A 25,720-nucleotide genomic window follows, 5' to 3' on the forward strand; every position below is an offset into this window, starting at 1 on the left:
CCCTGCTGTGTGGCCTAATAATCTCCTATTGACTGGGGCCCCATGATTTGTCAGTCCGCCCCTGCTGTGTGGCCTAATAATCTCCTATTAAAGCGGAGTTCCACCTAAAAATTGAACTTCCGCTTAATCCACTCCTTCCCCCCTTACATGCCACATTTGGCATGTAATTTTTTTGGGGGGGAGTGGGGGGGGGGGGGTCAGGAGGAGTGAGACTTCCTGTCCCACTTCCTCCTTCCGCCGAGGGGCTTGTAAGGCGAATAGCTTAATCGCCTTATTGCAGCCCCTCCCTGTAGGCGAGTGCCTGTCCAATCGGACGGCGCCGCTCACGCATGCGCAGTGGGTGCCTGGCCGTGAAGCCGAAAGCTGTCACTGCCGGGTGCCCACACTAGGAATGAAGAGGAGGAGCGGAGCCCCGGCCGGCGCGTCGCTGGAACCATGGAGCAGGTAAGTGTCTGTTTATTAAAAGCCAGTAGCACACTTTTTGTAGCTGCTGACTTTTAATAAACTTAAACAAAGGCTGGAACACCCCTTTAACTGGGGGCCCCATGATTTGTGAGTCCGCACCTGCTGTGTGTCCCTATAATCTCCTAATGCCCGGGGGCCCCATGATTTGTCAGTCCGCCCCTGCTGTGTGGCCCCATAATCTCCTATTGCCCAGGGGCCCCATGATTTGTCAGTCCGCCCCTGCTGTGTGGCCCCATAATCTCCTATTGCCCAGGGGCCCCATGATTTGTCAGTCCGCCCCTGCTGTGTGGCCCCATAATCTCCTATTGCCCAGGGGCCCCATGATTTGTCAGTCCGCCCCTGCTGTGTGGCCCCATAATCTCCTATTGCCCAGGGGCCCCATGATTTGTCAGTTCGCCCCATAATCTCCTATTGCCCGGGGGCCCCATGATTTGTCAGTTCGCCCCATAATCTCCTATTGCCTGGGGGCCCCATGATTTGTCAGTTCGCCCCATAATCTCCTATTGCCCGGGGGCCCCATGATTTGTCAGTTCGCCCCTGTGGCCCCATAATCTCCTATTGCCCGGGGGCCCCATGATTTGTCAGTCCGTCCCTGCTGTGTGGCCCCATAATCTCCTATTGCCCGGGGGCCCCATGATTTGTCAGTCCGCCCCTGCTGTGTGGCCCCATAATCTCCTATTGCCCGGGGCCCCATGATTTGTCAGTCCGCCCATGAGCCCTCCTATACAGATGATTTATAATGACAATGTATTTTGTAATACAATTCTGTGTATTGGATAAACATGTGTGATTGTTGTGCTTCTTCCGGTGGTCTGTGATTGGATATGTGATATTGTATGGTGACAGAGGCTCGGAGCACCCAGAGATCAGCCCGGTGTCCCCGATCCGTGACGTGTGTGTGCAGATCTGGGAGATCCTCCATCCAATCATCCATCCATCCCGTGCTCAGTCCGCAGCGGAGGATGAATGTCATGGTGACAGCGCTGTGTCCTCCGCCCACACCATGTATAGAGCCGCTATGGGGGGAGGGGCTGAGTGCTTTCATCAATTGGAGGGGGCGCGGCCAGCAGTCAGGACATGATGATGTCACCGCCATGAATGGAAGCCGGGCAGCCTATGGAGAGCATCGATCTCCCCTCCCCCCTGCAGCAGGTCCATTGATCGAGGAGAAAATGAGGTCAGATTGACGGAATCACCAGCCCCCCCCCCCCCCCCTTATCATTAATAATACATGTCTATGATGAGCGCTGTCTGATCGCACAGCCCACGTGTGCTGTTTGCGTTGTCATCTGCTGTGGTGGTTCCCCCATTATAGAGCCGCCTGTGTCCAGAGGAAGACCCTGCTAGAGGAGCTCTGTGCTGCACCATCCATCCATCCAGGACCCTGTGCTCACACCTGGGTGCTCCCCCTCCCCCTCCCTGTATATTATCTCAGTGGTACAGCTTGTTGCAGACTGCCTGATGTTCTGCTTCTGTTTGCAGAATTCCTTCTTGAAGCTGCAGGCCCTGGAAACTGATCTGTGTTCTGCTTTCTTGCCAACCCAGGAGGAGGGGGTGCAGTGCCATGGCAGCAAGGAGGCAAGCGGCTCACTAGTCCAGACTGTGCCAGGCGAGGGGCTCAGCCATGCAGGTAAGATCCTTCAATCCCATTGTATTGCCATGTAATATGTGTCTGGGTTGCACCTGCCTGCTCTGTAATCACCATGGCGGTGCCATGCCTTTCTAATTGCATACTGTGTGCCATGGCAGATCGGGTGAGGGGCAGCCATGCATGCTTTGTAGAATCTCAGGACAGGTTCACATTTTTATTTAGTGCGTTTGCTGAAGGGCGGAAACACAATGTGTTTAATATGATTCCCTGGGGTCCCGTTCCCATGGATGCAGTGTTCTGCACGTAGGATGGGGCATGTTTTCCTCCATAGACTAAAGTGGAAGCGCGTCAGAAATCCATGTCATGCATCTTTGGGAAGGTGTTGTGTTTCGCAACCAGTCTTCTCCTACGACAAGAAAAAACGCATCAAAAATGTGCCGCAAAGACGTATTAGAAAATGCATCAATCACACATGCACAGATGTGAGCCTAGCCTTCTAGCCATGTACAAAGATGAGACGGCGAGCAGAGAGGAGGAAGATGACATGTAACATTGTGAGCAGAGAGGAGGAAGATGACATGTAACATTGTGAGCAGAGAGAGGAGGAAGATGACATGTAACATTGTGAGCAGAGAGGAGGAAGATGACATGTAACATTGTGAGCAGAGAGAGGAGGAAGATGACATGTAACATTGTGAGCAGAGAGAAGGAAGATGACGTAACATTGTGAGCAGAGAGAAGGAAGATGACATGCAACATTGTGAGCAGAGAGGAGGAAGATGACATGTAACATTGTGAGCAGAGAGAGGAGGAAGATGACATGTAACATTGTGAGCAGAGAGAGGAGGAAGATGACATGTAACATTGTGAGCAGAGAGAGGAGGAAGATGACATGTAACATTGTGAGCAGAGAGAGGAGGAAGATGACATGTAACATTGTGAGCAGAGAGAAGGAAGATGACGTAACATTGTGAGCAGAGAGAAGGAAGATGACATGCAACATTGTGAGCAGAGAGGAGGAAGATGACATGTAACATTGTGAGCAGAGAGAGGAGGAAGATGACATGTAACATTGTGAGCAGAGAGAGGAGGAAGATGACATGTAACATTGTGAGCAGAGAGAGGAGGAAGATGACATGTAACATTGTGAGCAGAGAGAAGGAAGATGACGTAACATTGTGAGCAGAGAGAAGGAAGATGACATGCAACATTGTGAGCAGAGAGGAGGAAGATGACATGTAACATTGTGAGCAGAGAGGAGGAAGATGACATGTAACATTGTGAGCAGAGAGGAGGAAGATGACATGTAACATTGTGAGCAGAGAGAGGAGGAAGATGACATGTAACATTGTGAGCAGAGAGAAGGAAGATGACGTAACATTGTGAGCAGAGAGAAGGAAGATGACATGCAACATTGTGAGCAGAGAGGAGGAAGATGACATGTAACATTGTGAGCAGAGAGAGGAGGAAGATGACATGTAACATTGTGAGCAGAGAGAGGAGGAAGATGACATGTAACATTGTGAGCAGAGAGGAGGAGGAAGATGACATGTAACATTGTGAGCAGAGAGAGGAGGAAGATGACATGTAACATTGTGAGCAGAGAGGAGGAAGATGACATGTAACATTGTGAGCAGAGAGAGGAGGAAGATGACATGTAACATTGTGAGCAGAGAGGAGGAAGATGACATGTAACATTGTGAGCAGAGAGAGGAGGAAGATGACACGTAACATTGTGAGCAGAGAGAGGAGGAAGATGACATGTAACATTGTGAGCAGAGAGAGGAGGAAGATGACATGTAACATTGTGAGCAGAGAGAGGAGGAAGATGACATGTAACATTGTGAGCAGAGAGGAGGAAGATGACATGTAACATTGTGAGCAGAGAGGAGGAAGATGACATGTAACATTGTGAGCAGAGAGAGGAGGAAGATGACATGTAACATTGTGAGCAGAGAGAGGAGGAAGATGACATGTAACATTGTGAGCAGAGAGGAGGAAGATGACATGTAACATTGTGAGCAGAGAGGAGGAAGATGACATGTAACATTGTGAGCAGAGAGAGGAGGAAGATGACATGTAACATTGTGAGCAGAGAGAGGAGGAAGATGACATGTAACATTGTGAGCAGAGAGAGGAGGAAGATGACATGTAACATTGTGAGCAGGGAGAGGAGGAAGATGACATGTAACATTGTGAGCAGAGAGAGGAGGAAGATGACATGTAACATTGTGAGCAGAGAGAGGAGGAAGATGACATGTAACATTGTGAGCAGAGAGGAGGAAGATGACATGTAACATTGTGAGCACAGAGAGGAGGAAGATGACATGTAACATTGTGAGCAGAGAGAGGAGGAAGATGACATGTAACATTGTGAGCAGAGAGGAGGAAGATGACATGTAACATTGTGAGCAGAGAGAGGAGGAAGATGACATGTAACATTGTGAGCAGAGAGAGGAGGAAGATGACATGTAACATTGTGAGCAGAGAGAGGAGGAAGATGACATGTAACATTGTGAGCAGAGAGAGGAGGAAGATGACATGTAACATTGTGAGCAGAGAGAGGAGGAAGATGACATGTAACATTGTGAGCAGAGAGAGGAGGAAGATGACATGTAACATTGTGAGCAGAGAGGAGGAAGATGACATGTAACATTGTGAGCAGAGAGAGGAGGAAGATGACATGTAACATTGTGAGCAGAGAGAGGAGGAAGATGACATGTAACATTGTGAGCAGAGAGAGGAGGAAGATGACACGTAACATTGTGAGCAGAGAGGAGGAGGAAGATGACATGTAACATTGTGAGCAGAGAGGAGGAAGATGACATGTAACATTGTGAGCAGAGAGGAGGAAGATGACATGTAACATTGTGAGCAGAGAGAGGAGGAAGATGACATGTAACATTGTGAGCAGAGAGAGGAGGAAGATGACATGTAACATTGTGAGCAGAGAGAAGGAAGATGACGTAACATTGTGAGCAGAGAGAAGGAAGATGACATGCAACATTGTGAGCAGAGAGGAGGAAGATGACATGTAACATTGTGAGCAGAGAGAGGAGGAAGATGACATGTAACATTGTGAGCAGAGAGAGGAGGAAGATGACATGTAACATTGTGAGCAGAGAGGAGGAGGAAGATGACATGTAACATTGTGAGCAGAGAGAGGAGGAAGATGACATGTAACATTGTGAGCAGAGAGGAGGAAGATGACATGTAACATTGTGAGCAGAGAGAGGAGGAAGATGACATGTAACATTGTGAGCAGAGAGGAGGAAGATGACATGTAACATTGTGAGCAGAGAGAGGAGGAAGATGACACGTAACATTGTGAGCAGAGAGAGGAGGAAGATGACATGTAACATTGTGAGCAGAGAGAGGAGGAAGATGACATGTAACATTGTGAGCAGAGAGGAGGAAGATGACACGTAACATTGTGAGCAGAGAGAGGAGGAAGATGACATGTAACATTGTGAGCAGAGAGGAGGAAGATGACATGTAACATTGTGAGCAGAGAGGAGGAAGATGACATGTAACATTGTGAGCAGAGAGAGGAGGAAGATGACATGTAACATTGTGAGCAGAGAGAGGAGGAAGATGACATGTAACATTGTGAGCAGAGAGAGGAGGAAGATGACATGTAACATTGTGAGCAGGGAGAGGAGGAAGATGACATGTAACATTGTGAGCAGAGAGAGGAGGAAGATGACATGTAACATTGTGAGCAGAGAGAGGAGGAAGATGACATGTAACATTGTGAGCAGGGAGAGGAGGAAGATGACATGTAACATTGTGAGCAGAGAGGAGGAAGATGACATGTAACATTGTGAGCAGAGAGGAGGAAGATGACATGTAACATTGTGAGCAGAGAGAGGAGGAAGATGACGTAACATTGTGAGCAGAGAGAAGGAAGATGACATGCAACATTGTGAGCAGAGAGGAGGAAGATGACATGTAACATTGTGAGCAGAGAGGAGGAAGATGACATGTAACATTGTGAGCAGAGAGGAGGAAGATGACATGTAACATTGTGAGCAGAGAGAGGAGGAAGATGACATGTAACATTGTGAGCAGAGAGGAGGAAGATGACATGTAACATTGTGAGCAGAGAGGAGGAAGATGACATGTAACATTGTGAGCAGAGAGAGGAGGAAGATGACATGTAACATTGTGAGCAGAGAGGAGGAAGATGACATGTAACATTGTGAGCAGAGAGAGGAGGAAGATGACATGTAACATTGTGAGCAGAGAGGAGGAAGATGACATGTAACATTGTGAGCACAGAGAGGAGGAAGATGACATGTAACATTGTGAGCAGAGAGAGGAGGAAGATGACATGTAACATTGTGAGCAGAGAGGAGGAAGATGACATGTAACATTGTGAGCAGAGAGAGGAGGAAGATGACATGTAACATTGTGAGCAGAGAGAGGAGGAAGATGACATGTAACATTGTGAGCAGAGAGAGGAGGAAGATGACATGTAACATTGTGAGCAGAGAGAGGAGGAAGATGACATGTAACATTGTGAGCAGAGAGAGGAGGAAGATGACATGTAACATTGTGAGCAGAGAGAGGAGGAAGATGACACGTAACATTGTGAGCAGAGAGGAGGAGGAAGATGACATGTAACATTGTGAGCAGAGAGGAGGAAGATGACATGTAACATTGTGAGCAGAGAGAGGAGGAAGATGACATGTAACATTGTGAGCAGAGAGAGGAGGAAGATGACATGTAACATTGTGAGCAGAGAGAGGAGGAAGATGACATGTAACATTGTGAGCAGAGAGAGGAGGAAGATGACATGTAACATTGTGAGCAGAGAGAGGAGGAAGATGACATGTAACATTGTGAGCAGAGAGAGGAGGAAGATGACACGTAACATTGTGAGCAGAGAGAGGAGGAAGATGACATGTAACATTGTGAGCAGAGAGGAGGAGGAAGATGACATGTAACATTGTGAGCAGAGAGGAGGAAGATGACATGTAACATTGTGAGCAGAGAGAGGAGGAAGATGACGTGTAACATTGTGAGCAGAGAGAGGAGGAAGATGACACGTAACATTGTGAGCAGAGAGGAGGAAGATGACATGTAACATTGTGAGCAGAGAGGAGGAAGATGACATGTAACATTGTGAGCAGAGAGGAGGAAGATGACATGTAACATTGTGAGCAGAGAGGAGGAAGATGACATGTAACATTGTGAGCAGAGAGAGGAGGAAGATGACACGTAACATTGTGAGCAGAGAGAGGAGGAAGATGACATGTAACATTGTGAGCACAGAGAGGAGGAAGATGACATGTAACATTGTGAGCACAGAGAGGAGGAAGATGACATGTACAGTGGGGATGGAAAGTTTGGGCACCCCAGTTAAAAATTTGTATTAATGTGCATAACGAAGCCAAGGAAAGATGGAAAAATCTCCAAAAGGCCTCAAATTACAGATTAGACATTCTTATAATATGTCAAAAAAAGTTAGATTTTATTTCCATCATTTACACTTTCAGAATGACAGAAAACCAAAAACTGGCGTCTGCAAAAGTTTAGGCACCCTGCGGAATTTATAGCATGCACTGCCCCCTTTGCAAAGCTGAGGCCTGCCAGTGTCATGGATTGTTCTCAATCATCGTCTGGGAAGACCAGGTGATGTCATTCTCAAAGGTTTTAAATGCCCAGACTCATCTGACCTTGCCCCAACAATCAGCACCATGGGTTCTTCTAAGCAGTTGTCTAGAAAACTGAAACAGTTGACGCTCACAAAGCTGGAGAAGGCTATAAGAAGATAGCAAAGCGTTTTCAGATGTCAATATCCTCTGTTCGGAATGTAATTAAGAAATGGCAGTCATCAGGAACAGTGGAAGTTAAAGCAAGATCTGGAAGACCAATAAAAATATCAGACAGAACAGCTCGCAGGATTGTGAGAAAAGCAATTCAAAACCCACGTTTGACTGCACGATCCCTCCAGAAAGATCTGGCAGACACTGGAGTTGTGGTACACTATTCCACTATAAAGAGATACTTGTACAAATATGGTCTTCATGGAAGAGTCATCAGAAGAAAACCTCTTCTATGTCCTCACCACAAAAATCAGCATTTGAACTTTGCAAATGAACATATTGACAAGCCTGATGCATTTTGGAAACAAGTTCTGTGGACCGATGAGGTTAAAATAGAACTTGTTGGCCGGAATGAGCAAAGGTACGTTTGGAGAAGAAAGGGCACAACATTTAATGAAAAGAACCTCTGTCCAACTGTTAAGCATGGGGGTGGATCAATCATGCTTTGGGGTTGTATTGCAGCCAGTGGCACAGGGAACATTTCATGAGTAGAAGGAAAAATGGATTCAATAAGATTTCAGCAAATTTTGGATGGTAACTTGATGCCATCTGTGAACAAGCTGAAGTTAAAGAGAGGATGGCTTCTACAAATGGATAATGATCCTAAACACACCTCAAAATGCACAGGGGATTACATCAAGAGGCGTAAACTGAAGGTTTTGCCATGGCCTTCACAATCTCCTGACCTCAACATAATTGAAATCTATGGATAGACCTTAAAAGAGCAGTGCGTGACAGACAGCCCAGAAATCTCAAAGAACTTGAAGACTTTTGTAAGGAAGAATGGGAAAAGATACCTCAAACAAGAATTAAAAGACTCTTGGCTGGCTACAAAAAGCGTTTACTTGCCAAAGGGGACAGTACAAGATATTAACTCTGCAGGGTGCCCAAACTTTTGCAGACGCCATTTTTTTTGTCTTCTGTAATTTTGAAAGTGTAAATGATGGAAATAAAATCTAACTTTTTTTGACATAATATAAGAATGTCTAATCTGTAATTTGATGCCTTTTGGAGATTTTTCCATCTTTCCTTGGCTTCGTTATGCACATTAATACAAATGTTTACCTGGGGTGCCCAAACTTTCGATCCCTACTGTAACATTGTATCATTCTTCATAAGGTGTAGACATGGAAGAAAAGGCGATGGAGCGGATCGATACATAAAGCCATTTTCTGAACATCATTTATTTGGAGAAGGGGCTCCGTACTGAACAGTCACATGGTGTCATGTCCCCCCCGCCACCACATATAATGTCATCTCCTCCACTGTATGGGTTTATTTCTGCTCTCAGGATTGCAAACTGTTCACTTGCTTATTTCCAAGTCAAAAAAGAACTCTGCCCATGTTGCTCCATGTTGGTCAATCCATGGGTTACATACCATGGGAGAGTTGATGACCTGATAATTCTTTATAATCTTTATTTTGCTTCAGCAAAGAGATTAGATCGGCACTAAGACACCAATTCCAGTGATCAGCAGGTTGCTTTGATTCCAGACATTTATGGGGATAATCTAGCCAAATGTGAACATGTTTTCCTATCTGCTTTTCTGTTTTTGGAACATTATTATTATTATTATTATTATTATTATTATTATTATTATTACTGTTGTTTGAAATCAAAATAGAGATTTCACTAAAATGCACATTTCATAGACATAAGTGTATACAAGGCTATTCTTCACTAGTAAGCCCTCATTCACACCGGAGTACAGCATATGTAGGCTATTTGGAAGCTTTTGTGTTTTTGTGCATTTTTTTTCTTCTTCTGACATATCTTTTGAAGTTGAGTACCATACTGGAGCTTCTTTGGAGTCTCATATACTTTTATTATAAGTGCTTCTGAAATTCATAAGCAATATGCTTTTTTATATATATATATATATATATATATATATATATATATATATATGTGTATATGTGTATATGTGTGTGTATGTGTATATATGTGTGTGTGTGTGTATATATATATATATATATATATATATGTGTGTATATATATATATAAAATTGTGCACTCCCACCGAAGTGGTCAATAACACCCTATTTTGCCTCACTAGTAGCTCTTGTACCTTTTTGGAGGTTCAGCCGCTGAGCCCCAAATGTGAACAGGGCCAATTTATTCGATTTTGATCTTGAATGTTTTGTAGCCACAAAATCCTCAGCTGTGAATGGAGGCTAAAATTTGGTATATTGCAAATACTTTCTCTTTTATTTAAACCAGTATCTCATGGCTCATAAATACAAGGAATGTAATCAGTTTATGTTGCATTTTATCAATATTTTTGTTATGATACACTCATTGGGGTTTTGCTGGTTAATACATTTTAGCATGCCATCATATCATGTATGTTTTGTATCATTGGGCTACTGCCATGATTTAAAGTCGGTGTAAACTTCCTTGTACAATTTTTATCTATAGGTAAGCCTATATTAAGGCTTACCCTATATTCCCTATATATATGCTTACCCTATATTCCCTATATTAAGGCTTACCCTATATTCCCTATATTAAGGCTTACCCTATATTCCCTATATTGAGGCGTACCCTATATTCCCTACCCTATATTCCCTATATTAAGGCTTACCCTATATTCCCTATATTAAGGCTTACCCTATATTCCCTATATTGAGGCGTACCCTATATTCCCTACCCTATATTCCCTATATTAAGGCTTACCCTATATTCCCTATATTAAGGCTTACCCTATATTCCCTATATTAAGGCTTACCCTATATTCCCTATATTAAGGCTTACCCTATATTCCCTATATTAAGGCTTACCCTATATTCCCTATATTAAGGCTTACCCTATATTCCCTATATTAAGGCGTACCCTATATTCCCTATATTAAGGCGTACCCTATATTCCCTATATTAAGGCTTACCCTATATTCCCTATATTAAGGCGTACCCTATATTCCCTATATTAAGGCTTACCTATAGGTACAGTAAATATTTCCTAAATGTGCACCGTTTGGGCAATATTTTCTTTTGGTGCAGCCGATGACATCAGATATACCCGTAATGTAAATAAACAGTGACTCCAGCGCATATGCATGGCAGTGACATCATTGCCAGCTTGGCCATTTATATTATCAAAGCCTGCAAACTCGGAAGGAAGACGGGGTGAAGATCAAATTTTTGTAAATCTTTTATTATATCTTTTTGCTACAATGTAAAGTAGTGAGTGTACAGCTTGTATAACAGTGTCAATTTTCTGTCCCCTCAAAATAACTCAACACACAGCCATTAATGTCTAAACCGCTGGCAACCAAAGTGAGTACACCCCTAAGGGAAAATGTCCAAATTGGGCCCAATTGTGCAGTTCACATGAAGGTCAGTGTGGTGCGATTTGAGCTTATTCATTTTGAATGGAAAGTCACTACAACCAGATCACATGGTATTTCTATATCATGCAACCAGGTGCAGGCAAGTGCACTGCGTTTACGACCTGCATCTGGGGTGTCATTAAATTAACATTGGCACCCACTGCAGAACGCAACTGCAGTGCGCTTTGAACACACTGCAGGAAACGCGAACAGAAAGCTGGTTTCCTGTGTGAACTGGCCCTCAAAGATAATTTGGTGCTTGTGATCTGTGTAATGTATGTGCTGATGCCCTGTGCGTGTACAGGCAGGTGCAGATAACATTAAACAGGGCTGCAGCTCTGAATGATCTTTTACTATTATGAATGAACAAGCAGTGCTGGCCATTCATTTATAATAGTGACAACACTCGGAGCTGCAGCTCTCTGTCTACCAGGGCCGCTTTTAGGCTCTATTCACATCTTGGCGTTCCGAATCGCAAGCGTAATTGCTACGGTACTGCCTTCAATTCGGACTGCCAGCAAGTCGCAGGACGCCTGTGCGATCCCAATCACTTCCAATGGCTCCAAAATCAGGGCACAATTTTGTTGCAATTCGTCAGGCGACAATTGTGGTAAAATCACGCAAACGGAAACATGGGACACCTGTTGCCCCCAAAAAATTTGTGTACTTCATTTGGGCCACAGGCGTTCCGCAATTCTGTTTGCACGATTTTACCGCAATTCTTCTGGCGGCAAAATCGCTCCACGATTGGGGTGCCATTAAAAGTAACGGGGGTCACACAAGCGTCCTGCGATTTGCCATCATTTGTGATCAAGGACAGAATCGTGGCATTTCTGCCCGCAATCCAGTTTGCCAAGATGGGAATGGAGCCTAAGGTCCCTTTCACACAGACAACCCATTCAGGTCTGCCTGTCGTTTTTTAGGCAGACCTGAACGGACGCTCCATGCAGGTCTATGGAGCAATTGATGTCAGATGTGACAAAGTTACATGGTAGGTGAGGTTGAAAAAAGACACAAGTCCATCAAGTCCAACCTATGTGTGTGATTATATGTCAGTATTACCTTGTATATCCCTGTATGTTGTGGTCGTTCAGGTGCTTATCTAATAATTTTTTGAAACTATCGATGCTCCCCGCTGAAACCACCTCCTCTGGAAGGGAACCCTTTACACAGTTTGGGCTCTTTCACACATGGCGGATCTGTGATCAGCGGGGATCGCTTCATTGATCCCCGCTGAGCCGCCGGATGACAGGGCGGTCCCTGCACACTTTTTTTTTTTTTATCATCTACTAGAACCCCCAGGTCCCTTTTCCATCCTAGATTCCCCCAGAGGTTCCCTCCCCCCCCCCCAGTGTATAGATTGCATTCATATTTTTGCCACCCAAATGCATTATTTTACATTTTTCTACGTTAAACCTCATTTGCCATATAGTTGCCCACCCCATTAGTTTGTTCAGATCTTTTTGCAATATTTCCACATCCTGCGGAGAAGTTATTGTCCTGCTTGGCTTAGTCCGCTGACATCCGATCTGCTGAATGCAGATGGATGGAAACCCTATTTTCTATCTGTCTGGCGGATCGGATCGAATGAAAAATGGACAGGCGGTCTGTTTTCATCCAATCTCCCCATGGAGGAGAGCGGGGCTCTGACAGGTCCGTCCCTGCACAGTGAGCGCAGACAGACCTGTCATCCGCTGACGCAAGCAGAGTCCGTCAAAATGGATAGCCCCCTGTGAAAGGGGCCTTGGGGTCCTTGCACACTTACGGATCGTTCATTTCATCAGTTCAGTTCATCTGTTTTTCATCAGTGTGTTGTGTGTGTGTGTGTGTGTGTGTGTGTGTGTGTGTGTGTGTTTTTTTTTGTATTTGTGTGTTTTTTTACATCCACTATCAATGTACGAAAAACTGACCATCTGTTATTCGTCCAAACCATTTTTTTGGTGGATGAAAAATAGGATTTCCATCCGTTCAAAAAAACTGAGGTTGACGGAAGCGAATGAAAATGGATGATCATCTGTTGTCTGTTCTTCCATAGGAATGCACCGATGTCCGTTTTTCATCAGTCAACGGATGGATGAAAAACTGACGAACGGTCCGTGTGTGTGAAAGGAGCCATAGGGTGAATTCACACTAAATGTGGTGACATACATTTTTAGCACATGGTAAAATGTTTGTCACAGCAGGGACATGCAGGTAACAACCGTTTCATATGTGTCCCATTAACACTGCAACACAGCCTAGGGTGTCCTGCGATAAAATGCAGACGCATTCCTTTTTATCAAAGCGCACCGCGCCAAACTGTGCAGCAACGCAGTGCATAATAAGCATCATCTTCAAGGTTGCTCACTTCCTTCAATGTACTCCAGACCTTGGGAGGACACAACCAGGATCCTAGCTGTTAACCAGTTGTATATAAATTGCTAAGCTATGAGGGTCCGAATGGTTTGGCCCTGAGGAAGAAGGTACTACCTTTTGAAATGCGTAAGCTAGCTAGGATACTTGTCTTCCCAAGGTCTGGAGTACGCCAGGTGAAGTGAGAAACACTAAAGCTGATGCTCATCTTGATATGCTGTGTGTGTATCACATGGTTTGTGAATATATTTGTGGCTTTTTAATATATGGTTTATGGGGTAATGCACTAGGCTAGTTTGTATCCAGGGCTTCCCCAGTCCTGAGAGGGCAGCAAGGCTTGGTGTATAGGGGGGCAGATACACATAAAGAACTTGTACCAGTGTATCACACTCATGCGCAGGAGAGGTTTTGTTTTGCCGTGTGAATACAGCCTAAGGGCTTATGCACACAGGGCGTTTTTACAGCTGCTGTTAGGGGCGTCTGACGTGTTTTTTTTTTTTTTTTTTTGCTGCCTCTAAACGCCCTTCCATGTTGGCCTATGTGTCAATGCACACACATTGACAGAGGCGTTTGGAGGCATAAGCGTTTAGGGGCGTTAGAAAAAGAGGACAGCCTGTGCATCCAGGAGCAGATGCTGTTGAGCTGGAAAAAAAAAACGGAAAATGACAAAAAACGCTGTAACAAGCGTTTTGCCGCTATTGGCGTTTTTACATTATAGGGAGTGTTTTTACTGAACACATGCCAAAAAAATGGTAATGCCCATAAATGCTATTTAAGAACACAGGCTAGGCTTTTTCTTGGCATCAGCACTGGCATTTTTTAAACATCCTTAGCTGGATTCAGGTAGGGGCGCGTATCTTTAAGGCGGCGCAGCGTATCGTATTTACGATACGCCGCCTTAAAGCGGATGTGCCATGGGAACAAAATATTAAAAGCCAGCAGCTACAAATACTGCAGCTGCTGACTTTTAATATTAGGACACTTACCTGTCCTGGAGTCCAGCGCCGATCGCAGCAGAGCACGAGCGATCGCTCGTCACTCTGCTGCTCCCCCGCCATCCACGCTGAGGGAACCAGGAAGTGAAGCGCTGCGGCTTCACTGCCCGGTTCCCTACGGCGCATGCGCGAGTCGCGCTGCGCCCGCCGATTGGCTCACACGCTGTGTGCTGGGAGCCGAGTGTTCCCAGCACACAACGGGCGACAGACGGGATGTGACGGAATGCCCGTCTTTCGCCCGTAGCGTGTGGCCGGAAGTGGGTGCAAATACCTGTCTTTAGACAGGTGTCTGCACCCCCCTCCCCCCTGAAAGGTGTCAAATGTGACACCGGAGGGGGGAGGGTTCCGATCAGCGGGACTCCACTTTAGGGTGGAGAACCGCTTTAAGTCAGAGAGGCAAGTACTGTATTCACAAAGCACTTGCCTCCTAACTTACGGCGGCGTAGCGTAAATGGGGCCGGCGTGAGCGCTCCTAATTCAAATGAGGATGGGGGGGATTGTTTTATGTAAATTACTCGTGACCCGACGTGATTGACGTTTTTTACGAACGGCGCATGCGCCGTCCGTGTACATATCCCAGTGTGCATTGCCCCAAAGTACGCCGCAAGGACGTATTGGTTTAGAAGTGAACGTAAATTACGTCCAGCCCCATTCACGGACGACTTGCGCAAACGACGTAAAATTTTCAAATTTCAACGCGGGAACGACGGCCATACTTAACATTGACTACGCCTCCTAGGGGGCAGCTTTATCTTTACGCAGCGTATCTCTTACGGAAACAACGTATCTTTACTGCGACGGGCGCATGTGCGTTCGTGAATTGACGTATCTTGTCATTTAAATATTCTACGCCGAACTCAACGGAAGCGCCACCTAGCGGCCAGCCTAAAAATTACACTTTAAGATACGACGGCGTAGGAGACTTACGCCGCTCGTATCTTAGCCTAATTTAAGCGTATCCGGTTTCCAGAATACTCTTAAATTAACGCTGGCGTAGATTCAGAGTTACGCCGGCTTATCTACTGATACGCCGGCGTAACTCTCTATGAATCCGGGTGATCGTGTGTATGCAAGGCAGGCTTGATAAGAATCATGTCTTGTTGTTTTTTTCCATGACATTCTAAACGGTCGTGTGTACGCGGCATTAGGCCCGATGTGCATGAGATGAGGCCTTCCACATACACAGCCAGGCCGATGGATAACAGAACTGCAGTCCTTTAATCCCTCAGCCTCTATGAACGTACGTTTTGTTGGCTTGTGTGTGTGTCTGCGCTATTGTACAACTGCTGTCATGTATTTGCTTATCATAAATGATAGTCTCCTAGATGGGTTGAATTTATTTTAGTCCATTTCCTCTTGCCAACTCTACGGCATGGAATTATTGAACCCGTCCGGTTTGGATTTCCTCGTTGTTTTCTCACAGTGCATAAGAGAATAAAAGCTAAAACAACTGGTTCCTGTGGGTAACATTCTGGTTTTATTTCAGGTCCAATTTCTGTAAATCTGAAATAATAAATCAATGCAAATGTACTGTACATCGTTGCTTATCCAATTTCTTCTGAATGTCCTTGTTTAGCAATGAATAGTCTTTACACATCTTCTTCTTGTAGTCATTTCAAACAACTGCTTACTCCAGGATTTGAAGTACTCCCTTGAGTTTGCTAGTAACAGGAGCCCTGCTGAACAATCCATTTCTTTTTGGAATGTGAACGCTCGTTGGGAGATTTTTAATGGTTACAAAAATGTAAATATGTTTTAGATTAGTGGAGAATCTTTTGGGAAGAGAGGTTGATAGCTCGATGTAAGAAATTGCACTTTTATGTCTGCAGATCAGCTATAAAAGAGCTGAATAATAGATATACAGTAAATGCAACCAGTGTGACTAAGTGAATGAGCAATAATTGTGTGAGAATCATTAACCCTTTGTAGGAAAAGTAGCACTGGGGCAGTGATACTATAATATACAGTTGTGCTCATAAGTTTACATACCCTGGCAGAATTTATGATTTCTTGGCAATTTTTTCAGAGAATATGAATAACACAAAAAACATTTTTCACTCATGGTTAGTGTTTGGCTGAAACCATTTATTATCAAACAACTGTGTTTATTATTTTTAAATCATGATGACAACAGAAACAACTCAAATGACCCTGATCAAAAGTTGACATACCCTGGTGATTTTGGCCTGATAACATGCACACAAGTTGACACAAAGGGGGTATGAATGGCTATTAATGGTAACCACCCTCACCTGTAATCTGTTTGCTTGTAATTAGTGTGTGTATAAAAGGTCAATGAGAGTTTCTGGACTCCTGACAGACCCTTGCATCTTTCATCCAGTGCTACACTGACATTTCTGGATTCTGAGTCATGGGGAAAGCAAAAGAATTGTCAAAGGATCTTCGGTGAACAGGTAGTTGAACTGTATAAAAAGGGAAAGGGATATAAAAAGATATCCAAGGAATTGAGACTGCCAATCAGCAGTGTTCAAACATTAATCAAGAAGTGGAAAATGAGGGGTTCTGTTGAAACCAAACCACGGTCAGGTAGACCAACTAAATTTTCAACCACAACTGCCAGAAAAATAGTTTGGGATGCAAAGAAAAACGCACAAAGAACTTCAGGTAAAATACAGGACTCTGAAAACATGTGGTGTGACTGTTTCAAGATGCACAATAAGGAGGTAATTGAAGAAAGATGGGCTGCATGGTCGAGTCACCAGAAGAAAGCCATTACTACGCATATGCCACAAAGTATCCCGCTTACAATACGCCAAATGGCACAGAGATAAGCCTCAAACCTTCTGGCACAAAGTCATTTGGAGTGATGAGACCAAAATGTAGCTTTTTGCACACAACAATAAACACTACGTTTGGAGAGGAGTCAACAGTGCCTATGATGAAAGGTACACCATTCCTACTGTGAAACACGGAGGTGGATCGCTGATGTTTTGGGATGTGTGAGCTACACAAGGCAGAGGAAATTTGGTCAAAATTGATAGCAAGATGAATGCAGTATGTTATAAAAAAAACTGGAGGAGCATCAGCCAGGAAGCTGCGCATAGGGCGTACTTGGACATTCCAACATGACAAGGATCCAAAACACAAGGCCAAGTCAACCCGTCATTGGCTACCGCAGAATAAAGTGAAGGTTCTGGAGTGGCCATCTCAGTCTCCTGACCTCAATATCATTGGCCACTCTGGAGAGATCTCAAACGTGCAGTTCATGCAAGATAGCCCAAGAATTTACAGGAACTGGAGGATTTTTGCCAAGAGGAATGGGCAGCTTTACCATCTGAGAAGACAGAGAGCCTCATCCACAAAAGACTTCAAAATATAATTTATGTTAAATGGGGCACTACACAGTATTAAAAACTTTTGATCAGGGTTATTTCTGTTTCCATTATGATTTAAAAAGATTAAACGCAGTTGATTGATAATAAATGGCATCAGCCAAACACTAACCCTGAGTGAAAGAAAAGTTTTTGTGTTTATCATTCATATTCTCTGAAAAATGGCCAAGAAATCATAAATTCTGCCAGGGTATGTAAACTTATGAGCACAACTGTACACTTTCCGGCTAATTTATTAGGTACACCTTGCTAGTACCGGGTTGGACCCCCTTTTCCCTTTAGAACTGCCTTAATTCTTTGTGGCATAGATTCAACCAGATGGAAAGATTCCTCCAGAGATTTTAGTTTATACTGACATGATAGGATCACACAGTTGATGCAGATTTGTCAGCTGCACATCCATCATGCAAATCTGCCGTTCACCACATCCCAAAGGTGCTCTAATGGATTCAGATCTGGTGACTGTGGAGGCCATTGGAGTACAGCGACCTCATTGTAATGTTCAAGAAACCAGTGGTGAGATGATTTGCGCTTTGTGACATGGTGCATTATCCTGCTGGAAGTAGTCTTTAGAAGATGGGTACACTGTAGTCATAAAGGGATGCACATGGTCGGCAACAATATTCCCCACACCATAACACCACCATGACCATCAGCCTGAACAATTGATAGAAAGCATTATGGATCCATGCTTTCATGTTTATGCCAAATTCTGACCCTACCATCCTAATGTCGCAGCTGAAATCGAGACTCATCAGACCAGGCAACGTTTTTCCAATCTTCTATTGTCCCATCTTGGTGAGCCTGTGTGAATTGTAGCCTCGGTTTCCTGTTCTTAGTTGAAAGGAGTCTTCTGCTGCTGTAGCTTATCTGCTTCAAGGTTCGACGTGTCGTGCCGTGCATTCAGAGATGGTTTTCTGCATACCTTTGGTTGTAAGGAGTGGTTATGTGAGGTACTGTTGTCTTTCTATCGTCTTGAACCAGTCTGCCCTTCTCCTCTGACGTCAACCAGATGTTTTTCCTCCACACAACTGCCGCTCACTGCATGTTTTCTCTTTTTTGGATTACCGTATTTGCCGGCGTATAAGACTACTGGGTGTATAAGACGACCCCCTAATTTTCCAGCTAAAATGCTGGTTTTGGGCTATACTCACTGTATAAGACGACCCTTCACTGTGCCAGTATGCCTGCCTCACTGTGCCAGTATGCCTGCCTCACTGTGCCAGTATGCCTGCCTCACTGTGCCAGTATGCCTGCCTCTACGATCTTCCTACCTTCTCCTGTTTGCAGAGTTTCTCAGGCTGTGGGCGTCCATTATTCAAAAGCCACGCCTCCTCCTCAGGCTGTTCCGTGATAGGCGGAACACTAATTTTCCCAGCAGAGCCTTTGTTCAGTGTTCCGCCTATCACGGATGCCTTCTCATCCTCGAACACTGAACAGAGGGTCTGCTGGGAAAATTAGTGTTCCGCCTATCACGGAACAGTCTGAGGAGGAGGCCATCCATTATTTTGAATAATGGATGGCCGGCGTATAAGATGACCCCCGACTTTTGGGGCATGATTTTAGATGCAAAAAGTCGTCTTATACGCCAGAAAATATGATATTCTCTGTACCCATATTGGGTCATAATTTGGATGATGCTATGAAGATGGTAGAAACCATCACCACCACCTGATCAGTTTTACCTCAATCCTGAATGGCAATACTGAGGACCATGAATATTTGTTATAAAGATTAGTTTCTATGCCTTTAATATAGTGATTCTTAGGGTGCATTCACACCACGATTTTGTCATCCGTTTTTTACTCACGATTTTAGCTTTAAAATCGTACAAATCTGTATGGCAAAACGGATCCATTCACTGCCATTCATTAATTTAGGTCCCCAAGTGCATCCGATTTGATCCGCATACGATTTAATACGATTTAAAATCGTATCAAAAAACGTGTCTGCCCACGATTTTTGGTCCTGATTTGAAATCGTATTACAATCGTGTCCGTTTTTTTTTTATATTGTGGTCAATGTAAATCGTACTGAATCGGATGACTGTGCGATAAATGTACCCGATTTTTTATTACTAGGGTTGAGGGAACCCGAACGGAGGTCCCCGCAAATTCAATAACCAGACCCTTTAGGTCTGGTATGGATATTCAGGGGAACCCCGCCGTCAATTTAAAACAAAAATGACGTGCGGTTCCCGGTAAATATCCATAACCAGACCCTTCAGGTCTGGTATGGATATTCAGGGGAACCCCGCCGTCAATTTAAAACAAAAATGACTGCGGTTCCCCCTAAATATCCATAACCAGACCCATTATCCGAGCACGTTGACCTGGCCGGCCGCAGAAAAGAGGGGGGGACAGAGTGCGGCCCCCTCTCTCTCCTGAACCGCACCAGGCCACATGCCCTCAACATGGGGAGGATGTCCCCATGTTGATGGGGACAAGGGTCTCATCCCCACAACCCTTGCCCGGTGGTTGTGGAGGTATGCGGGCGGGAGGTTTATCAGAATCTGGAAGACCCCTTTAACAAAGGGGACCCCCAGATCCTGACCCCCCCCCTGTGTGAAATGGTAATGGGGTACATTGTACCTCTACCATTTCACGAAGGAAGTAAAAAGTATTGTAAAAAAACACACTGACACAAAAGAATAAAGTCCTTTATTAAAAAAAAATAAAAAATAAATCCAGCGCTGAAAAATCCACTCGTTCCCGGCTTCCAGCGTTGTCCTGATCCTGCGACGGGTGCGGGTGATCTCCCGCGATGAGAAGATCCAGCGTCGGGTGATCTCCGCTCCGGCGATGTGAAGATCTATTCATCCGGCGCAGCAGCATCCCGGACCTCCTCTCACCGCTGGGCACAGCCCAGCGAATGAGCGGCTGAAGCGGTGACATTTCTTATATAGAGGAGGCAGAGCCACCCGTCACGTGACCCTGCCCCCTCTGACGTACCTCTGCTACGTCACTGGGGAAGACCATGAAGAGGAAAGACCTTTCCTCTTCATGGTCTTCCCCAGTGACGTAGCAGAGGTACGTCAGAGGGGGCAGGGTCACGTGACGGGTGGCTCTGCCTCCTCTATATAAGAAATGTCACCGCTTCAGCCGCTCATTCGCTGGGCTGTGCCCAGCGGTGAGAGGAGGTCCGGGATGCTGCTGCGCCGGATGGATGGATCTTCTCATCGCCGGAGCGGAGATCACCCGACGCTGGATCTTCTCATCGCGGGAGATCACCCGCACCCGTCGCAGGATCAGGACAACGCTGGAAGCCGGGAACGAGTGGATTTTTCAGCGCTGGAGTTTTTTTTTTATTTTTTTAATAAAGGACTTTATTCTTTTGTGTCAGTGTGTTTTTTTACAATACTTTTTACTTCCTTCGTGAAATGGTAGAGGTACAGTGTACCCCATTACCATTTCACACAGGGGGGGGGTCAGGATCTGGGGGTCCCCTTTGTTAAAGGGGTCTTCCAGATTCTGATAAACCTCCCGCCCGCATACCTCCACAACCACCGGGCAAGGGTTGTGGGGATGAGACCCTTGTCCCCATCAACATGGGGACATCCTCCCCATGTTGAGGGCATGTGGCCTGGTGCGGTTCAGGAGAGAGGGGGGGCCGCACTCTGTCCCCCCTCTTTTCTGCGGCCGGCCAGGTCAACGTGCTCGGATAATGGGTCTGGTTATGGATATTTACCGGGAACCGCACGTCATTTTTGTTTTAAATTGACGGCGGGGTTCCCCTGAATATCCATACCAGACCTGAAGGGTCTGGTTATGGATATTTACCGGGAACCGCACGTCATTTTTGTTTTAAATTGCCGGCGGGGTTCCCCTGAATATCCATAACTTCAAAAATCTTCTTTTTCCCAGACATTATTTAAAATCAGGATCCGATTTTTTAGTGACAATTTTGACATACGATTACATACGATTTTGTCACATACGATTCCATCCGATTTAACGGTCCGTTTATCGGATGGTAAAATCGTGGTGTGAACCTAGCCTTAGTTGTATTTTCCATCTGATTTCCCTGAGCACTGGATCTCTCTTTTTTTTTTTTTTTTTATGCTGTTCACAGAATTCTGCTTTGTCTTAGGTAGCTGTTTATTAGTTTAATATTGAAGATTTTTCCTGTGAGATGTGGAATTTAGATATTCATTATATCAGGTATTTCTTGAAGAGTGTAATTAAAAGGGCCCAGCAGGAAATGACTTATTCTGCTTTGTGCAGCCTGCAGGAAAGGGATTTTAAATTGTTTCAGATAGTCTGTGTTTTTTCCTGTACATTTAATAATGAAAACCTATGTCCTCCTGGATTGGTGTTTTTTCCACTCGTTCATCCTCTGTGGTGCTGATTAGTGCTTAAATGAGTCTACACTGACACATGGTAGGTTAAAGCAATGTTTCTCAACTCCCAGTCCTCAAGGCGCACCAACAGGTCATGTTTTCAGGCTTTCCATGATTTTGCACAGGTGGTTTGATCAGTTTCACTGCCTCAGTAATTACCACAGCCGTTCCATCTGAGGGAAATCCTAAAAACATGACCTGTTGGTATGCCTTGAGGACTGGAATTGAGAAACACTGGGTTAAATAATCCTTTCTGATTCTGATCACGTGTGTGCGTATGTACAGGACATGTCTTAATTCTGTCAAAAGCCTAGCGAGTAGTATTTAATTTGGAGGTAGGTTTCACAGTTCTATTTAGGTTGCAACTCTTATCGCCAAATCTAGATTTGGAAAATAGACATTCCTTTTGTTAAAATACATTTGCCTTTCTAGATGTAATTTTTTTTCCTTCTAGGTTTCTAATGTTGCTCTTCAGCATGTCATGGATGAGTAGTTCTGAGCCAGGCAAAAAGCCTGAGTCATGATTGCACTGCAGTCCTTGTCATATGAGTTGTAGATTCAGCATGCATGGGGAGGCCACAATCTCTCAGTATATGAAGGTGTGACATATTGCACCGTGTTAGATGTCTGCTGGTGGGTATAGCTTAAGTGAATAATTCAAATGGCTGATTTCCATAAATAATACAATCTGGCAATTTCTGTAAATTTTAGAACCAGCCATGGTGCATCGAGAGCCTCAGAACGACTCGGATCACAGTGCGGAGGATACACGCAGCTGTGGGACCAGCCGGCTGTTGTTCCACATTACAGATGGAGATAATCCTCTACTCTCTCCACGATGTTCCATCTTTAGTCAAAGTCAAAGATTTAACCTGGATCCAGAGTCTGCACCATCCCCTCCCAGTAGCCAACAGTTCATGATGTAAGTCATTGTGGGTGATGTACTGGATTTATATATGACTAAATATACTGTATGTGATTATTTTTTTGTAACAAATTTTTGTGACTGCTTTTAGCAAAGCACCATTTGTCTGAAATACAAAATATTGGTGTATAATATTTGTAACATGTTCCCTATAATTAGAGGTAAACCTTTCATTGGATATAGAGAGTTGACATTGCTGACATTCGGAAAATATTGAAGAATTAACACTGAATTCCAGCCACGCGTTTTCCTAAATGTAATTATTCAGAGATGTCCTCATTGTGCTTTTTCTGTGTCTCCTCTTTTGCTACTACTCTTTTTTGCTATTGTCCCATGACCTGAATAGAGGGAGGCTTGTAATGGGGGGAAGAGAGAGTTTACGACATTGCAAGTTTAATAAACTGCTTGACCTCCAGAGGATTTACCCCTCTTCATGACCAAATAGAGCGTTCTTTTGGTGGTATGTGATCACCACTGCGTTTTTTTTATTTTATTTTTTGCACTATAAACAAATATAGACCAACAATTTTCAAATAAAAAAATATATATTTTATTTCGGCTATAAAACCTATCCAAAACAAAATTGAAAAAAAAAATTGAATTTCTTCATAAGAGCCAGTTCACACAGGGGCGATCTGTCAGGCCACTCAGCCGCCTGACAAGTCGCGGTCCACAGTAGTCAATGGAACCGTTCTAATAGGAGCGACGCAAAAGTTATAGCATCTACAAACTATACATACTGGAATGATTATTTTTTTAATAAAATGTTTATATATATATATATATATATATATATATATATATATATATATATATATATATATATATATATTAGTGTGTGTGATGGCGGAGATCAGCGACTTATAGTGGGACATTAAAGCGGGAGTTCACCCATTTATAAAAATTTTCCCCTTTTCCCCTTAGATTCCTGCTCGTTCGGTCTAGGGGAATCGGCTATTTGTATTAAAATATGAGCAGTACTTACCCGTTTTCGAGATGCATCTTCTTCCGTCGCTTCCGGGTATGGGTCTTCGGGAGCGGGCGTTCCTTCTTGATTGACAGTCTTCCGAGAGGCTTCCGACGGTCGCATCCATCGCGTCACTCGTAGCCGAAAGAAGCCGAACGTCGGTGCCCTCTAAGGGTGAACCACCGCTTTAACTGACAATTTGACACTTTGTGGGAACCAGTGACACTAATACAGTGATCAGTGCTAAAAATATGCATGGTCACTGTACTAATGACACTGGCTGGGAAGGGGTTAAACATCTAGGGCGATCAAAGGGTTAACAGTGTGCCTCGATAGTGTTTTACTGTGCTATGTGTGCTGCTTTTACTCAGGGAAGTGATGGATTTTATTTCCTGCCTTGCAAGGCCACAAAATCCATCCCTCCCCCTCCGTCAGAACGGAGATCTGCCTTGTTCACATAGGCAGACCACCATTCTGTGTCTCTGCCTGACGATTGTCTGGTGCCAGTGGACATCAGTGTCTGGCACCCGCAGATCTGTTCTTCTGTGAGTAGTCACAGCAGAAGCGGAACACCGGTGCTGCCGTTCTTCTTTCTTCTTTTTTTTTTTTTTTTTCCTTTCTTTACAATTCTTGTTTTTCCACATCCTGGTTTCTTGCGGTGTTGTGCCAATATCTCCAACCCATAAAAAAATACAACCACGTCACTTCCGGTTTATTTCAAACCTTAGTAATCAGAAATTTTGATGAATTGGTAGTTGGACACAGCACCGACAACCGACTAGAGTCCGATACAGGAAGACTAAGCTGTTTTGACAGCATAGCGGCTAACGAGGACAAAGTTGTCGCCGCCTTGGTGGCGGACATTTTATTGGCTAGTATCGGAGCGTAGTAAGAATCTCCGCTCATAATATCCTGCACCGGACTCTATTCGGTTGCCAGTGTTGTCCAACGGGTTGGAGAACTTGACCGAACGGCGGCACTTGTTATGTAACGCTGGCTTTACAGCTGCATTCTGGGAACTTCCTGCCATGTGTTCCAGGAGGAAGACCCAGAGTTCAAGACCTAGCTCCAGCCATGTGTTCCAGGAGGCAGACCCAGAGTTCAAGACCTAGCTCCAAAGAGGTAAAGAGGGATTTATTAATCTCCCGTTAGTAAAAATGACCACTGTAAGAGAAAGAAGGATAAAAAAGGCATGCAGAAAAAAAAGCCTCCAATTATCTAAGTATCTGTTTGTTGTTTGCTATGATGTAACCTTTCTAAAGGTGCCTTTATTGTACCTTTTATGATGGGGTGAAGTTCCTCTTTAATTGCCTTTTGTTTATGGTGACCAAAAAAATAAATGTACTGATAGTGTAGTGGTGGCAAGTGAGGCTTTTGAGTGCCAGAGATCAGATAGGTTGAACATTGCATTGAATTGGAAGTAGTGTTTGATTCTGTTTTTAGTGGTTTCAGCATATTGTAATTTAAAAGGTGATCTCCAAGCCAATGGCTAAATTCATGGATGAAATGCATATATGGATGCTGTTATACCTGCCAACGGTTCTGTTTTTCTGTCCATGCTGATGAGCTCATC

At 44.3% G+C, this 25,720-nt stretch overlaps 1 protein-coding gene across 4 annotated transcripts in view; it reads left to right on the forward strand.

The window, feature by feature from the left end:
• FAM13C (family with sequence similarity 13 member C) overlaps positions 1 to 25,720 on the forward strand; it is a 250,535-nt gene that overhangs the window by 193,373 nt on the left and 31,442 nt on the right. For 3 of the 4 annotated variants that reach the window (XM_040362039.1, XM_040362042.1, XM_040362040.1), the window contains exons 8-9: positions 1,948 to 2,095; positions 22,967 to 23,177. In XM_040362039.1, the coding sequence (XP_040217973.1) occupies positions 1,948 to 2,095; positions 22,967 to 23,177 (359 nt within the window). The remainder of the gene's footprint in view (positions 1 to 1,947; positions 2,096 to 22,966; positions 23,178 to 25,720) is intronic. The other variant, XM_040362041.1, reaches the window with a different exon arrangement.

This window comes from Rana temporaria, chromosome 8, assembly GCF_905171775.1.
Source record: "Rana temporaria chromosome 8, aRanTem1.1, whole genome shotgun sequence".
Lineage (NCBI taxonomy): Eukaryota > Metazoa > Chordata > Amphibia > Anura > Ranidae > Rana > Rana temporaria.